The sequence below is a fragment of the Emydura macquarii genome, unplaced genomic scaffold, assembly GCF_026122565.2.
Source record: "Emydura macquarii macquarii isolate MOO-44397 ecotype Brisbane River unplaced genomic scaffold, CSIRO-AGI_Emac_v2 contig_1230, whole genome shotgun sequence".
Classification (NCBI taxonomy): domain Eukaryota; kingdom Metazoa; phylum Chordata; order Testudines; family Chelidae; genus Emydura; species Emydura macquarii.
Genome location: NW_027131367.1, coordinates 11,992,760 through 12,011,007, shown reverse-complemented (window position 1 = coordinate 12,011,007; position 18,248 = coordinate 11,992,760). Strand labels below are relative to the sequence as shown.

Below are 18,248 nucleotides of genomic sequence, written 5' to 3'. Positions count from 1 at the left end.
GTGATCTCTCCCACTCCCACTCTTAGTCCTCATCAGATGCTCACTCAGCCTCGGGTGTCTGCTCCCCCTGAAACAGGTTCTTCCCGCAAAGCAGCAACTTCATCCTCCATCTACTCGATTTATTAGATCACTTGGGAACCTTCTTTTCTTCAGGCTACCTACAACCAGGTTATTCCGGGGACGAGGGAGCTCCGCATGTGAGTCCAAGGGCCCATGCAGGCGATACTGGCTGCTAAATCTCTTTGCACACGTGTGTTGATCTCTGTTTACGTGACAAGCCTGGCTGCTAAAATAAACCCCAGGGACCAGCCTTGGCCCTGGTGTGACCGAGATGTCATGGATCCAAGGGAGTGCTATGTTTCCTTAAACTAGGGCAAGAAATTAGCATCTATGCTCCCTGTGGAATTGGCTTTCTGTGGTCTTTCCCTGCTTATCTTGCCGTGGGGCTGCTTGTGCCTCAGTTTCCTGATCTCTGTGATGTGGTGTGTACCACACACAGGCCTTAAAGGGGTTAATGTGGGGTTGAGGGTCTAATTAGGATACCTGGCTGCACGTGCAGGGAGAGCCAGGTCTAAATGAACAAGAAGCCCAGCTGGGCAGGAGTAAGCTGGATTTTAAAGCCAGGATGTTTGTAGTAGAAAGGGATGGTAGAGTGCCTAGTCTGCCTCTTTGCAGTTGCTTTCTGGGAGTAGAGGAAAGAGGGAGAATTAGCACTGGAAGAAGAGTCAACCCAAGAGGAGTTGTGACAGAAGAAAGCCTGAGAGGACTAGGTAGGAAGAAGCCTAGGGACACTGTAGCAAGGGGTTGGACTGTGTAGACCTTAGCTACTTGTTATAGGGTGCCTGGGCTGGAAACCAGTGTAAAGGGTGGGTCTGGGTTTCCTACCAGCCCCTGGGAAGTGGTATAGGAATGTTGGAGGTGCCTGCCAGTGGGTCCAGAGAGATTTTTGTTACCCTGGGGCAGGCTATACTTCTGACCTTTATACACTGGGAGTGTGTCCTTCTTAGTGTAGGGCCTGGGGCCTCCACCTCTTACAAGGGGAAGCTGCATGACTCTGGTATTTCAAGACCATGTCCCTGGCTTCAGCACCTCTGTTTCTCACCATGGTTCCGTCAGCAGATCCAAAGGAGCTTGGATCCCTGTTGGAGACTTACCTTCTTAGGAGCCCTGCAACCAGCTGATGTTTCCTGGGACACAGGACAGCCTTTTCAAAATGATATCATTTATTAGTCAGCTGGAAGACAGTATGTAGGTACACTCCAGTTTCTGCTTATTCAGCTAGGTGAGCTCTGCTTTGCCCCAGCCTGGGAATAAAACTGCATGCTGCAGGACCACCTCTCTGTCTTGTCATCCTGGATACTGCCCTGCCCTCCCTTTGAGCAGGATCTTATTGTGGTCCCCCAACACCTTTGTCTCCAGTTCCAGCTGTGTTGTTTTAACATGTCCTGTCAAGTTAATGGTCCAGTCTTTGATCTTCCATTGAATTTAAAAACTATATATAATATATAAAATTTTGATGCTAATAATGGTTTTTTAAGCAATTTTCTAAAGACTTCTAGTGATATAAATGTTCACAGTAGCAGGAAATGATGGGGGGGAGGGGTCAGACAATTATTTCTCAGTAGATATTGAGATTCAAAAATGGCAAGTTGTGTTAATGGTTTATAAAGCATTACAACATCATATGTCAAACATACAAAGTTCATATCCTTAAATCAACCAATCACACCTGTTTTTATTCATTTGCTAGTACATTTGTAACAAGTCTAATTCACTGGGTTTTGACTAAGTTCTCAAGCAGCATCTTTTTCTTTGCTTATCTTTAAATTTTGATCAGTATTGATAGAAATATTTTTGGTTGGTTTGTGCATGTACAATGAAATGTATCCTCTATCCCAGGAAAGAAATGAACTCCTTCATGCTCAATAGGCACCCATACAAAACTGAGTGGGGAAACTGAGTCATACATACATTTCATGACAGTACAGGAATTTCTCGTGTTTTCCATGGTGGTGACCCACTGTAAGCAGTGGGCACAGGGCTTGCTTGCACTGTGACAGGCCACTAGGCCTCCCTCTGCCAGAAGGAGTCTGGAATTAGTGCTCTGGCTTTGAAGCTGAGATTGGCACTGAAGGCAGCATCCTGCTGAGCCCTGGGGTGAGTATGAGCAAAGTGCTTTCTCACCACCTTTACTGCCTCACTGCTCGGGGGGGGGGGGTCAATGAGAGAGTAAAGGAGGCTGCTATGGAGCCAAATTAGGGGTTCTGCTGTAGGGGAATCAGCCAGTGCTGGCCCTGTTTTCTGGGGCCCTGCACAAAATATAAGAGGTGGGGCCTTGAGAAGACACTTGTAACCTCCCCCAGCACGTCAGGGGATGGGACTGTCATGATTTGGGGACCACCAGAACAATAAGGGATTCTGTCACTAATCTGCCCTTTAGCTCTGGGGCCTTTTATGCTGTGCTGCTATCGTTCAATTTCTTGACAAGCATAAGGTCTCACCCTGGCTTTCACCAACCTAGTCCCTCTTTGGAGGGTGACACCAATAGCCCTTCCAGTTGTGACATCAATAGCCCTCCCTGATTTTGTAATAACTAGATATTCAGACTGTTCCCTTCTACTGTGTCAACCCCGAAGGCACGAAACTAGCCGGATACCAGCTCACTTTAGTATACACACTCCACACAGTTGTACATCAGCGAGCTGCCTGGGATAAAAATAAACAGAGATGAAACGGTAAGGGAAAGCAAACATATACAAGTTAGACAGAACATAAACATAAAAATGCAACCTCAGGCTTTACACTTTTTCATATTACATAAAATCCCTTTTCTAATAAGTTACCTATCATCTTAAAACAATTTCCCAGTGTATCCCTTAGCTACAGTGTTCACATGCACACTCCTGCCTTAAGATTGTACCCCCAGTTCTGGGTGGTTTCAAACTCCTTCCACTTTAAAAGGATTTGCAGTTTTTTTCTTTAGTGCCAATAGATATTAAAAGTGGGAAAACTCCCTCCTTTCTTGGGGTTTTGTTTTAGGTATTTGCATTGATGTTCTTCATTGTTTTTTCCTGGGCTGGGTGTTTGTTTGAAACCAGTCTCATCTGATTGGTGAGTTAGCCTCTCCCTACTCTCTACCTGATTGCTTCACTGCCCTCTTGTGAAGTGATGCTGAAGTCACACCACAGTTACAATTATAATTGTCTCTATGTATACACATATCTTGGTAACCTGTATACATATCTGATTTTGGCTATTAAGTTTGGTGCATTACAAGCTTTCATAAAAGATCTTACGTGATGTACCCTTACTGTAAAATAACATAGTGTGCAATCAGTTGGGTTAACTGCTTATTTTGCAGTTAAACCTTCTATTCTCCCCTTGGACTGCCTGGACCCTAATTGTTGTAGGCCTGTCTTGATATGAGTATCTCCACATAGGTGAGGCCTCGTTTCTTGGGAGACAGATTAGAGGTAAATGGATCATCAGGCTGGAAACAGAATATCTGTACTAGCTCTGATAAGGTTACCACTCAGGGTACCACTTACAGTGAACAAGATAACAATGGATAAGAAGTCAGGAATGTAAAGATGAGATAAAGAGTAAGTCATGCATGGACAGCGGATGCTGTACAGGGATTGGTTCCTACAAAGTGACTAAGCCAATTCGACATATCGGTGCTGTGACTCAGATCTGCTCGTCAGAAGCAGGTAACGTATACACCCCTTAGCGTGAGGATCACAACCAAGCATTAAGGTAAAGGGCATTGCAAGGGTTTAAATATAAAGAAGTTAGTACCATGCTGGAGAAGTAGGTTAAATCTAAGAGCAGACCCTATGGACTCCCCAGAGAAGTATTAGGGGTAGACTGGGAGCAGGTAAAAAAGGAACTCCAGAGAGTGGTCTTGGAGGTGGGAAAAAATAATGTTTGGCAGAGGATAGCGGAGCTCCATTGAATGCCACAAATAAAGTATTGGCAAAGCACAGCAAAGGTCTGTTACATGTCACCGACATTTTCAAAAAAAATAGGACCCATTGGCAGCCATGGAAAAGTAGTATCTACATTATTTCCCTAAGGCAAAGAAAATCCAGATCAAGGCAGCAGTTTCACAAGGATTATTTCTGGTGGCTAAAACTTTACAAACAAAATCTGCCGCCTTAAGGAATGAATGTAAAAAGCATAAAGAGCAAATGAAAGTTGAAAAGAAAAAAAAAAACTAAATGGGGAAAAAAATCCTAAAAGGTCAGGGAGAAAACAATGTCTGTTACCTGCGTGGATAATCCAAAGTAAAAAAGGAGCTGTCTGTCAAGAACTGTATTTAGTGAGTACAGCTTTGCCGGCAAAGTGTACTAAGTTAAATAAGTGTAAAAAATATTTAAAAATAAGCTTAAAGTTGCAAATAAACACTGCAAAGTTTGAAGGGAATTCAACAGCTGTGGATTGTGGACATGTTGGTAAGAATGTGAAAAGAGAGTGCTTGGTTTAATGATAAACTTGGTTATGGTAGTATAACTCTGTGCAGTCATACCTGGTAAAACCCTTAGTAATAAAACAGAATATGCACAGGGAAGGTCAGGTGGTGATCTGTCTGCTTTTTCTTTTCCCCATGAGAAGACTTTATAGCCATTCTGAAGAAAATGGGCCTTTCTCAATGAACGTGACTGTAAGTGACCAATTGTGCTGACCACTGTAGGCAAAGTAACAATCTAATTTAAATTATTGAACTATAAATTATTTAATCAAAATCATTAAAAAGGAAATAAGGATTCCTATATGGCTTCAAAATATATTGTAGAAATATAACTGGGGAGGGCCTTAAGAGCAACGCGGGCATTAATCAGCTCAAATAACTGATTGATTCCTTCCCGCACCCCTTTCTTCCCCCCTCCCCTTTTTTTTTTACTATCTAATTCTGCCTCTCAAGAGTGGGCCAGAATTAGAGCCTTTATAGGGGGTATGAACTTCTTGGGAACAGTGAGGTCCGGTTTTTCAGGATTCTCCCTGTGTCCCTACACAACAGGGTATTGGGACCAGGGGAGGACCAGAGGAGGTAATCAGGTAGAGATGGTGGATCAGCTGTTCAGATCATCCAGACATCCATCCCTTGATGGAGCCAATGGTTCCCTATGGCCCTCAGGGCAACACAAAGGGCAGAACCCCTTGACCTCCCTGCCCCAAACTCCAGCACATGGGGTAGATTTAGCTAAAGCCATTTAACAAAGTGGTGTAGAATAAATCTCAAGGTAAATAAAACAGTATCTAATCTCCCATAATACTTGAGAAGCAGCTGCAAGTTTCAAGGATCCTGCATCTCTGGCTGCAGCATTACCCTAGGCCTGGGATGACTCAGATCCAAACCTGCAATGCACAGTGCAGTACTGAATCTGTGCACTTGACATGGCCATGGGCCACATGTAGGTCCAGTCCTGCAGTGCTGCCCGTGACAGATCTCTAACTGACTTTAGTGGGAGAAGGACCGGGTTCTGCATCTGTAAGGAAAAGGCTTGCCTCCTTTGCTTTGCTGCAGATTGCCAAAAATCTTAAGCATCCAGGGAAATCTCAGTGGACTTTAGGCTCTGGGTTTTAACCAGGTCAGGAACACTTGGCTCTTACCTGCACTAGGTCACAGTTACAAAACAGGTCTGCAAAGTCTCCCCACTTGGAATTAATTTGGAGGCAGATTTTAAGACCTGTGGCTTAGTTGGAGACAGTTAAAATCTTACTCAACCCTCAGATTTCACTCATTCATACAGTCACTGTTTTGACAACCTTGACCGTATGTCCTCATTTCGCCAGAGGTGTTGGTCACAAATTTCTGCATATTACCTGGATTAATGTGTAACTGGGATTTAATCTGAATGTGGGAAGGTTAAACTGACATGTGATTTGTTATTAATTATTTGATTATACTTATTGTAAGCTCTTTGAGTCAGAGCCTGTGTTTTCCTCTGCGGTTGTAAAGCACAGTGCGTTTGGCATGCTGCCATATGTAGCACTGACAGCTGACATGGTGCTTTATCAATAAAATACATTATTTTTGCCCTGAATACCTTATAGTCAAAGGCTCCAATCCAACAAACACTCATGCACATGCATACATTTACTCCTGTATTTACCTGTTGATTTCAATGGCACTAACTCACATGAAATAAAGTAACGTGAGTTAGTGTTTGTTTGCTGGATTGGAGCCAAAGTAAGGGAGACAAACAAGACAGGACCCAGGGCTACAGTTTAGGAGAAGGCAGATGGAAGGAATATCAGTGAGGTGGATGGAGGTAGGGATTGCTAAATGAACCTACACTTTGGGTCTCTAATTCTCTGCTCTTTTACCGTGGCGTTAAATCAGGAGTAACTCCACTGAAGTCTGTGGCATTTGATGAGTGTGAGAATAGACTCAGATCCCTATGGCCAAGTTTGTCCAAAGTGACTAGTGATTCGGGGTGCTTCCATTTTTGGATGCCCAATTTGAGACACTGTCAAAGAGCCTGACTATCAGAAAATGCGGAGCACTCACCCTCTGAAAATCAGGCCTCTTTAAGCTGCCTCTAGCTGAGCACCCAAAATCAATAGTCTCTGTTGAAAAATTTGGATTCTGCATTTTAATTTCCCAGTTTTTATTCCCACTGTGCTGCAAGGAGGGCGGCTGTAGCTTGTGGAAGGCTCCCCAAGAGGCTGAAATGGGGCTCTGTTGTGCTAGGTGCTGTACAGACACATCATAAGGCACAGTCCCTGCCCCAAAGAGCTTGCGTTCTGCCAACACAAGGTGGACAAAGGGTAGGCAGGAAGCAGAAGCCCAATGAGGTGAAATGACTTGTTTGGGACCAGTAACTGAGCCAGAAATAGATCCCAGGTCTCCTGAGTCACAGTCCAGTGCCCACTGGTAACATTATTTCATTACTGTTCATTTTGTACTTTAAAGCAGTAAAATGTTCAGTTCCTAGCACTGGCACAAGGGTTCATTATTTCTGTAAGTGCTAAGTATTCACTGCTCTTGCTAGGTGTGGCGAGGCAATTGGAAGTATAGGCAGGCTTATGTCGACAGCATCTCTGCTCCTTGCCCTCACACTGCTCTGTCCCACTTTATCAAAGAGTGTATTTAAGGTTTGCCATGTCTACGTTTCCGTACACCTCCAATGAGCTAACGTGGAACTCAATGCTCCAGTTCAAGGGGTCTGTGCCAGCACATCACTGACCTTGCTAGAGGAAAGTGAAGGCAGGAGCAGCCTCCCGATGTGAGCGAGCCTGAGTGACTGACTCAGAAAGGGGCAGCAATGCCAGACAGGCTGCTACATATCAACCTCATCCACCCCCCAAAAAACTGCTGTGAAACCTACCCTAGACGTGGCTTAATGCTCCATGGGCTTTGGCAATTCTTAAGTGCATACAGTGCTGGTTGACACTGACTGAAATGACAGTGCTGGTGAGGGCGGCCATCATTTTACAATCAGAGTAATTTTTGCAGCACTCTATGTCCCTAAAGTTCAGTGCTGCAGTGATGGGCATAGGCCTGCTTTCTCCCTGTGTCTGGGTTTTGCACAGAGCTGGGTATCTCTGTGTTCTGGGGCTGGGTGTCTGACTCTGCCTTGTTTCCTTAGGTGTGGGGATCATAATTTGGTGTTTCTGGAATAACTGTGCCGTTCCCGGCTGCTCTGCCTATGCCATGGAGCAATGTGGGGGGCTGGGCTGTGAGGCACAGGTGTTTGCCTGGGGACAGGGAGATGCATGACTACTATGCACACATTTGAAGCTAGTGGTTTGGCAGATGATGGTTGCACTTGTAAAGTGAACAGGGCTGAAGGGCATTTGACAGGTTATGTAAGTGAACAGGGTGATTCTGGGAAACAGGCCAAGTTGGGGGCAGGCAATTTAAGATTAGATGGAGGGAAGTGAATGATAGGGGAGAGGAAGTTTGGAGAATAAGTAGGGTAGGGAACACATTTTTAAAAAGGGACAATTTTGGATGGGGGATGGATGCAAGTGGGCCAGGCTGGGGAACATGTAAAGGAAGCAGATAAAGGAACAGATACCAGATGGCAGGGAATAGTTGTATGGTGGGGCGTAATCCAGGGTAGAGGGATAGTTTGGGACAGTGGCAAGACCAGTAATGAGCTTCAAAATTCTCAGTCTCTGTATTCATCCCCCTTGAATTAATTGTCCTTGATCTGTGTGTGTGTGTGGGGGGGGGGGGGGGGCAGTGATGTTCTGCCAGTAGTTTAACAAGGAGCTCACAAACATTTCCCGCTTAGCTTGTGCAACACCCCGTGTCACAGAAGAGTGTTGGAGCACGACTGGTCTTTAAGCTCTTTGTTTAAACGGGAAAATGACGTTTTCCCACCAGAGGAACCAAGCTGGCGGGCAGCAGCACTCCGCAAACAAATTGAAATGAAGCAGCCGCAGGTGTCCATGTGTTGCTTCTAAGAAATACTCCGAGTCTATTGATATAATCCCAGACCTGCCAAGGTACATGGAGAGGAAGGGATGCAGACTTCACAGTAAATTCTGGAGGGACAAATCTTCCCCAAGGACATCCCAATTACCCGTCCCTGATGCAGTCTGCCCCATTCCAAAGGCAAATCATTATTTGTATGAGCCCCCAGTAACATCCCATTTCTGGCAGGCTGACTGAGCAATATCTTGAAGTGTGTGTGTGTCCCTCCAGCTGGGGCAGGGACATCTACCAAATCCTCCCTGCAATCTAACCAGGGCGGTGGAAGCTGTCGAGAAGTGCCGCGGGGCTGGTCAGACAATCGGTAGGGCTCCAGCGGCTGGGACAGAGCGGAGTCGGTCGTGTGGAGTTGTGAGGGCTGTGAGTCGCGGCAGACTCACGGTGAGTCGCGGTGATGTTGTTGTGCAGGCAGCATCTCCCCGTGTGCTGGCCGCTTTGCTGCTCATGGACCAAGCCAGGCTCTTGTCCCCGGGGGTTTCCAGCCCGCACAGAAAGGAGTGAACGCTGCTTATGTCCGTCCGTGTGTTTTTACCCAGGCCCATTTGCCCCTCTTTTCCTGTCCCAGCTATTACCCGGCTGTAACAGGTTTTCCCCTGACTCTCCCCAGCCTGCCTCGCCCGCCCCTTCTTTACTTCCCGAAGGTTTGTCGCTCCTCTGGTCGGCGGACGCTGCCTCTTTAAGAGGGTTTCCCCTGCCTGCCCCCCCGCGCGGCGTGCCGGCTGCCGGGCAGAGATAGTGTGTGCTGCGCACCGGGAGCGGAGGTGCCCGGCCAGGGCGGCGGTGTGGGTGGGTGGCTCGCCGCGCACCCCCCTGTCGAGCCCGGTTCGGGGCTGAGTGCGAGCTGGCTGGGGAGGGAGCGGACCCTGCGCGCAGAAGTGGCTGGGAAAGGACATCTGGGGTCTGAACTCGCCTCCGCCTGCACGCGAGTTCCTCCAGTGCAGACTCTTCCCCGCGCGCACCCCGCCGCCTGCTCCGCCCCCCCCCCCCCCCGGGGCGAAGCTGTTCCGCGCTCGCAGCTGTTACGCGCGGCGGGGCGGGGTGCGCCGCGCCGTGCACCGCCTCCGAGTCCGCTCCGTCCTCTCCCCACAGCCCAACTCGCCTGGGCTGCAGCCGCGCGAGTGAGGGGCCCGCCCGCCGGTGGCTACCTGCCTTCCCCGGGGGCGTGGGGCTGGGCTCTGGGGCACAGCGCCCTCTTCCCCGCCATGGCTGGCGCAGCCCGGCTGAAGCCGGTGGCTCGGGAGGTGCTGACCGCGCTTGGGAAGTTCCCCGGGGTCCGGGGCGTGCAGCGGGTCAGGTAAAGCCTGGGGGAGCGGGTGCCAGGATGGGGGTCAGCCTCGGAGCAGGGGAGGGGTAGTTCAGGGCTAGCTGGGAGGGGGGCAGGTGAGGGGTGGCGCTGGGGGGTGCTCTATGGGCAGTTTGGGAATTGTATGGGGGGGATGGAGCTGGCAGAGCCAGTTTGGAGGTGGGAGGGGCGTGTGACAGTTGGGGTAGTTGGAAGGGGGGCAGATGCCGAGGGGGGGGTGCGAAGAACAGCTAACTTTCTGCCAAAGTTCTCCTTCTCTGTATTAAAGCCCTCGTCCCTCCTTGATTCCTTTAAGTCAGTGTTTCTCAACCTTTTTGGTACCAGGGACTGGCTTGCTGCCTCCCTAACCTGTGTCAGGCAGATCTCAGGGACCCGCGCCGGTCCATGGATCTGTCGCTGAGACACACTTCTAACTCCCCTTTTTCCCTACAGCAGCGTGTGGTGGTCAGAGTCCTTTGGGTAGTTCCCTACAACTTGGGAGCCTCATGGAGGCAGTGCTTAAAGTGTGTGTGTTTGCGGGGGGAGACTTGTAAGGGGTCACAGACCTGGCTTTTTATTAATAATTGAGTTGGGTCTGTGAGGGGCCCGCTTTATGTCCTGTGTTACCAAACCTGCACCCCTGGATTATGCTAGACCCCCTCCCCCCCATGCCCTCAAGACACACACTTTTTTCAGATCACTCTGAGCACTGGCCGGAGGCTGTGACTTTGGGGACTGGGGGTTCACAGGTAGGAAGGGCATCACCTGTATGTCCAGAAACAGACTTCTCAGTACAGTCTCCCGCCCCAGATCCAATCTTCCCCATCACGTATTCTTGATGACGATGATGTAAAAACCTCTCTCAAGTGGCTCCTCCAGCTCGTTCCGCGTTACTGATCCCAGGGGTTGATTTTGCTTGGCTCCGTTGCTGCTCCTTATTGCAATCCAACCGGAGCACCCTGGGGGTGCAGCATGGAACTGAGATGGACGGGACCTTACAGTGTGTGGATCCGCAAGCTGTATGGGGCAGAGGTAGAGGGGGCATTAGGTAGTGAGTTGGTCCTGTGCAAGTTGGTTGGGATATGAAGCTGCCGTATTATGGAGCTGAAAATGATTCTTTGTCTTGCTTGGTTTTAAAGCTTGCTCTGGGATAGTTGGTGAGGAAGGGCAGGTAGCTGAGTTCATGGCACTTTCAAATCCCACCTGCCCTACAGGAAGGGAGTGGCTTTTTCTGAACTCGGTTGAATTCAGCGGCAAGTCCCTGTAGTGCAGGTGAGATTAAGGTTCATCCCAGCAGCAAATGGGAGGAAATACCCATTTTCTTTTTCAGCATATAATTTCTAGCTGTTCTTTTACAACAAAAGATAGGGCCAGGAGGGAGGTGTTTGTAGGTGGGATCAGAGACCAGGCTGGGATTGGGACTTCATTCAGTGGCAATGAAACCTGACAAGCTGTTCTCATGAAATTGCAGCTGCCTTTGCATGGGAAGATAGGCCTCCTTGCGGTCTGGAAGCCAACCCACGACTGTCATTAAGTAAGGGTGGGTTTGGATTCAAGGTTCTGGGTGTCTTGGGGCCCAACTGTAGTTTTAACCAATAACATAAAAATGTTTCTTATTGAAACTCTTCAGAGCAGATTTTTTTGTAGGGAAGGGAGGGTGCAGTGGAAACTTTAAGTCAAAATTCTACCAGAATTCAGAATGCAAAGGCTCCATTAAAACTCAGGAAACTTCCAAGGCCTAGATTCCTAGATCATAAAGCCAGAAGAGACCACTGACATCATGTAGTCTGATCTCTTGTATAACACAGGCCATAGGATTGCCCTAAATTAATTCCTGTGTGAACTACAGACTATCTTTGAGAAGAAAATCCATTCTTGGTTTAAAAATCCCCTAGTTCAAAGCAAAACATTACTCTGTTTCTGGGCAGTAAAACTCGAGATGGGATCGTCTAAAAGTCTATTTTAAAGAGTGGGAAAGATGTGAGGGAACAAAAGAACGGGGCGAATTTTCCTTCCCACCACCACCCTGCAAAAATTGCAATTTAGTGCATTAGAGCTGCTATGGCAAGGCAGTAGGAATCTTCCCAGAGCAGGTGGAAACTGGACTGGGGATGAGTTCGTGAGCCTTCCCTATTGTGAACCTGACCTTTGGAAGCTTCCCAGAGGGGAGGATGCCAGACAGGGGAATGACCTTTGTGGTTGTGATGCTGGAGCCCTCTTGTGTGCTTAGCATGTGGGGGCAGAGAGTGACATAAATGCATTGCTTCCCCGGGCCCATGCACACTGCACCAAGTCCCTTTCCCTTCCTGTGGTAATTTCTATAGGGCCAATATTAGAGGTGAAGAAGAAGGAAGCTACTTATCTTGAATCTGCACAGCCTCAGCCATCTCTCTGAACTTGCTGAGATAAACACATGCAGCTCCTTGCCATATCTGAGAGTGTCTGTGTATGCACCATACTGTCCGCCTGTCCCCACCAGGGAGGAGAGCTTTTGAGAGCTTCCAGGACTTAGAGGCCCTGTTCCTGCAGGAGGAGGAGTTGGGGCCTTTTCTTGGTGCAGACGCCTGAACGGACATCCCTCGGTCTCTGATACGTCTGTGCTCAGTTGCCCTTTCCAAAGGCTGCTGGGAGCAGAGTCTGTTCTGACCCTCAGACATACGGGCAGCAAGGTCCTCCCCTTTGCAGGACCCGCTGTTGTAGTTGGCTCCTTCTCGGACACCAGAGACTGTTGCTAAGGCAGTGTGTGTGCTCTCAGGGAGAGTGCTTTTATCTGGCAGCCCACTCTGCTCTCCTAGCTCTGATTCCTTGGCTCCAGACATCCAACAGGAAATGTAGGGAACAGCTAGATTAGACCTGCAGTCTGTCAACCCCTGTGTCCTGCTCTGACAGAGACAAGAGAAAGAAGCGGGGAGGAATTCCTTAACTTCCATAACACAGGTGACTGGAGCACTTGCTGCCAAATCCCGTGCCTTTCTTTTTAGATCTTTCATGTGGAAATGTTCTTTCATTGGCCAGAGGGTGTAGAGACTGATTGTGTAATTTCAGGGTGGAATTAGTGATGATTAATACTTTGCATGTCGGTTCCTTCCATCCTATAATCTCAAAGCATTTCCTGAGCTCTTTGTGATCCTTACAGCTTCCGGAGAGGTAGGCAAGTCGCATCGCTCCCATTTTACAGATGTGAAAAATGATACTTCCGAGGTCACAAAGCAATCTGTGGGCCTGGGTGATGCTGGAAGGAGAACCAGACTTTTTGGATCAATCTTACTCTTCAGCCATGAGACTGTAGTTCCTATTCCATACACTTACTGTGTTTTTACATCTTCAAATATTAACCAATTCATCCCCAAACACCCCTATAAGATAGGTGACTAACCACTATACCTATTTCACAGATGGAGAAACTAAATGGAGGGATTCACTGCCTAGTTCAGGGCCACACAGTAATTTGGTATCAGAGCCAGGACTAGATCTCAGGAGTTTAGTCCCCAGTCCTATACTCAGTCCCCTATAGCAGTGGTGCCCAACCTTTTTCAGTCAAGAATTGTGGAGAAGATCAATCAGTGACCCAAATTCATGCTGTTTTGTTGGCAATAAACGTTTTTATAGGGTGGCACATAGTCAAGAGTGATCTTTCTCTTTATTGATTTTTCTGTTGCTTAAACAAGGTTCAGTTTACTCTCCAAGAGCTGTTTACTGGCTCCACTCCCTACACTTTTAGTATCCTATCTGTATAACCATAGTGCTATAAAAGTTGCCATGACTTTCTGAGAATCATTGCCTGCCCTTAACATCCAAGCTCTGTGCAACCATTAAAAAAGGGAGGGCCAAATTCAGCCTACACTGAAATCTGTGGTGTTACACTGGCTCTCACAGGACTGTATTTGAAGTAGAGGGTTCCCTATCCAGTCTTAACCCGGGGGGGGGGAGAACAAACATGCTAAAATGATAAAATAACAAACTTTACCACTTTGGGTTGCTCTCTCTCTTAGTGTGGTCCTTGTGCTGTGATGAATGCTTAGAAGGATCCCAGATACATGAGTTGGGTATAAATCCCTTCTGTCTTTCTAGTGGGCAGATTGGTAACACCTTCTCTCCTCGATGTGAAGCTATTGAGGAAGACCTGTATGTATATTCCTTTTTGGTCATTATTAGGGAGCTGCCAGGAAAACAGTCTGCTAACTTACCACATTTTTGTTTTGTTTCTTTTGATGTCAGCATCCTGTGCAATATGAGAGCTACTAGGATGATATGATTTTTATACAGAGGATTCTTGCATTATCAGCATCATAAGGCATGAAAATCAAATGGAGTCTTTTTCCCCCCCTCCCTTTCCTACTGCTTTCATTTCAGCTTTAGCCAGGCACAGAGAGGTTAAAAACATGCAGTGCTTGGGAACAGCTGGATTGTGTGTCATCTATTCAGCGGTAAGCAAAGGCCTACGATTCAGGAAGTCCTGGTTTCTGAACCCGGGTGTGAATCTGAGATCTCGAGCAGGTGGTGTGGGCCAGTGTTTGGAAAAGTGATCGTGATTTGGAGTGCTTCGGTTTTGGGGGCCCAACACACCTTGGGCCTTAACTTCAGAGGTGCCGAGCTGAAGTTTGAGATGTGGATGCTCAGCCCATCTGAGAATCAATCTTGAGGCGTCTTGAGTTGGGCACCTAAAATCGGTAGCCGCTTTTGAAAATGTTGGTCATACCCCCTGTACCTCAGCTTCCTCCCCTGCAGAATAGGGATAATCCCTCCCTCCTAAGGTGGTGGAGAGGATGAATGAATGTTTGTAAAGCACTTGGAAGATGAAATGAGCTACATAGATATGAGCCAGAACAACCTCATGTGCTCTGTTATTAGACACTGGGGGGTAGAGTCTGTCCTCACTTAAGCCTGTGCAGCTCTATTGGAAGTAGAGGCAGAATTTGACCCTGTAACTAGCTCTTCAAAATGCAGGACCCACTTGGGACCTGAGAGCTAGTTTGAAAAGCAGCCTGTAGCTTATTCTTGCAACTGCTCCATGATCTCAGGTTCTGAGGATGACTGACAGATCCCAACAAGTGCTCTTTAGTGAGTGCAACATTCCAGGAGGATTTTCTCATGATAATCTGTTAATCTTTCATTCATCCTATTTGTTGGGGGGGAAAAGTCACTGCCATACAGACTTGGGGCTAGATCCTTATGTGGTTTAAATTGGCTATGCTGACTTTCACCCAGTGAGGATCTGGCCCTTAAACTTCCCATGAGAGAGTTTATCAAGCTGACGGGAGGGACTCTGGTAGATTCCCAAACCAATTAATGCCATGGAGAAAATTCTCCAACACGCAGAGTCACATTCTGGTCCCACTGGAGTCAGTGGAAACAAGGATTGACTTTGCAGGATTGGAGAAATGGGGGAAGAGAAAAGAAGGGTGAAAACATAAAGCCCAAGCTTTCTAACCCCTCCTGAAGTGGGCAGTGCCAGCACATCACTCTTTAATAGGCAATAGGGGCAGCCAGTACGAATAGTGTTTAAGAGAAGATAGTCTATCTGTTTTTGTGGGTGCGGCTTAGCAGGAGGGACTGGATTGGGGTGGGTTTCCTCACCCCTCATCGTCCTCACTTCAGGTTCCCTTTGTTTCTTTTGAGCCACATGATGCAGAGGTATGTGCAAGTCCATTCCCCGCCTGTTAATAGCTGTTCCCTCAGGCCAAGTTCCCATGGAAATGGCAAAGGAGATGGAATGCTGGTGCCATCATGGACTCTTCAGGCCCAATCCCATGAGGTGCTGAGCCTTGGGTCCCAGTGATGTCAGAGGAGTTGTGGATGCTCAGCAGGGGACTCTTGTATAACCTGTTCATGCCAGTCTCTCCTTTCCACCTAAATCTCTGTCAAGGAAGGCCGTGTTTATGCAAGGAGCTGGCACGCTTGACTGTTCCCAGTACAGCTGAGGTCAGGAAGAAAATGAAGGTGTTTGGCTTTAGTGGGAAGAGAACTTGATCCTATGATAACTTTGCCCTTTACTGCTGTGGGACTAAGGGTTGGTTTTCAAGACTCTCAAGTCCTGTATCAATTGAACACCTCAGTGTGGGCTTCTCTACGTTGCCTTCCAGTGTACCTCCATCCTGGCCTGCAGGGACCTCTGCCAGTGTGAGTGAGGGCCATAAAAGTGCCTACACAGATGGAGTTCAGACCGATAGTCCTTGCTCTGTCGAATAACAATGCTAATGCTAGGACTGCTCTGCTCCTGGCAGCAGGACTATTGACTTGGGGCCGCTGAGCAGAGATCAGGAGATAAAGGCTTTTGAGCTGCTCTTTGTTTGAAGCAGTGGTCTAGCAGTGAAATACTGCAGCAGTTTCTGAAGAGGCGCACCCTGGCTTTTCCTTGGGTGAGGATGAATTTCTTCTAGGAAATAAAAAGTCCCTATATAAAAGCCTCTGTCCTAGTTTATTTACATGACCTGCCTCAATAGTTTCCAAACAATAAAAGTTAATATTCTCTAACATTTGCCTTTCTTTATAACCCCCTATTTGCTCCCTTCTCTCACGCTCCCTCACCCCTGCCATGCTATCCTCCTTATGCCCTGTGTGTAAAAGTCAGCTGGGATGAGTAAATAGGTGCATGTCAGAGGCCAAAACTTGCCCCTCAATGTTTAAGGATAGAAACTGGCTGGGGGGAGGTGGTTTTTCTTTTTTTCAGAGGCAGACGAACATGTCTGTGCAAGTGAAAGACAAATACCAGTCAGAATATTGCTTTCACAAAGTCCCACACAGTTCGAATGACGGAAATCTGAGCTCCCTCTGATCTGTGTTCCTCCCTAAGAAGAAATCTTATTAAACACATTAGTTCTCCTTATAGTTTACCAGTCATCTGTGTACACGCCTCCAGCAGTCCCATAAGCCAATGAATCCAAGGGCTATTTATTAACCCCTTCCCCCCTGATTTTTCTTTAATTCAGCAACAGGGTGGGAATTGGGTGGGTGATGTGGGAGGCAAAGCAGGAGATGGGGAAGGAGGAACTGAGGAATCAGGCTAGCTGAAATGGCCAAGTGAAAATTGCAAGCCCTGTGCAGCTGAGCTGGCTAACCCAGAAGAATTGCAGTGGTGGGCTGGGGAGACGAACTGCCGAGTTGGCTCACGGAGTCTGTAAGAGTTACAGCTTGATGATGATGTTACAACCCTTTGATCAAGTCAGGTGTTCTGATCTTCATTGGTACACTACCATGGAGGGGTTAAAATAATAAAAAGTACTTCTTGTGCCCCTGCTCCGCCCTGTCAGCCTCCCCATCTCCATGAGCCGTTTCCGCTTGCTTTCAGGATCAAGTTCAAGCCCCTCATCCTCTGGCTCAGTGCTCTCCACCCCCCGCTATTGCTTAGATCCTTGTTTCCTCCTACAACTGGGCCTCACATTCTTCACTCCTCCCAGCCCTCCTCTTCTCATGCTTTCATTTTCACGCTACCCCATATGCTTGCAACAGCATTCCTCTCTGCCTTTAAAGCCTGCTGCTTTGGCTCTGCCCTCCCTCCTGATCTCTCTGGTGAGAAGATCAGCAGCTTCTGCTTTTCATTGTTACTAGCTACAAAACTATAAATCCTTGGGGCCTGTGACCTCTCGCCCTGAGCTGGTACACATCTGTGGTGTTATACACCGATGCAGATCCTACTGTGGGATTGCCCCTTTATGGTGACCTGACTTTGATTCCCCCCCCCAGCGTTTTTAATCTGTGTAATTCAAACTTTCTGTCCTTAGAATCCTCTTCAGAGAGAGATGCTATGTCTTTCATCTGACTTTATTTTAACCCTCTTTGTCTCTCACTTATCTGTTTTTACCCCATGAAGTTAATCCAACATAAGGGACCTTCCTACAAACTCTTGTTTTTTAGTCCATATCCTCAGAGCAATTTCCACCTTTTCATTTTCCAGGCAACTCAGTAATGATTAAAATCTTCTCTCTGCTTCACACCGTGAAAGGCAGAGATCATTAGCTGTCTAAAGAGCACAGCAGTGATTTGAGAGAGCTCTGGTATCAAACAAAGTATCTGCAGCGTAAAAAATGTTAGGGCTGGCCCAATGGTTTAGGACTAGCATTGTGTACTCCCTGTGGGAAACCACAGTTTGGATTTCAAGCTCTAAGCAAGCAGAGCTAGGCACCCTGGGGCTGGAAGTGGATCATCTTCTGGCGTTGGGTGGGTTAAGAAGGGAGTCTCGCTGTAGGGAGGTCCCTCCTAGGCTGCCTTCTACATTTTCAAAAATGTCCTTAATTTTTGGATGCTGCTTTCTTTCTACGTGAGACACCTAGGACCTGATTTTCGGTGCAGCTGAGTGTCCATAGCTCCCACTGGTTCCAGCTGGAGTTGTGCATGCTCACTGACGATACGTCTACATGGTAACTGGTGTGACGGCAGCACCTGTGGATGTACCCCAGCTAGCTTTGATCTAGCTAGCTCAGATAACAGTAGCAGTGAAGTGGTGGGAGCAGGGGCTGTTCAAGCCTGCCTGGGACCCTGGGTATGATGCACTCAAGCAGATAGCCCTGGCCTGCCGTAGGT

General features: G+C 47.7%; 1 protein-coding gene across 1 annotated transcript in view; it reads left to right on the top strand.

Annotated features, from left to right (window-relative positions):
• Positions 1-9,226: 9,226 nt before the first annotated feature.
• Positions 9,227-18,248, top strand: part of ACSF2 (acyl-CoA synthetase family member 2) — a 50,951-nt gene continuing 41,929 nt past the window's right edge. Inside the window, exon 1 of the mRNA XM_067547481.1 lies at positions 9,227-9,740. Coding sequence (XP_067403582.1) covers positions 9,649-9,740 — 92 coding nt within the window. The 5' untranslated portion in view covers positions 9,227-9,648. The remainder of the gene's footprint in view (positions 9,741-18,248) is intronic.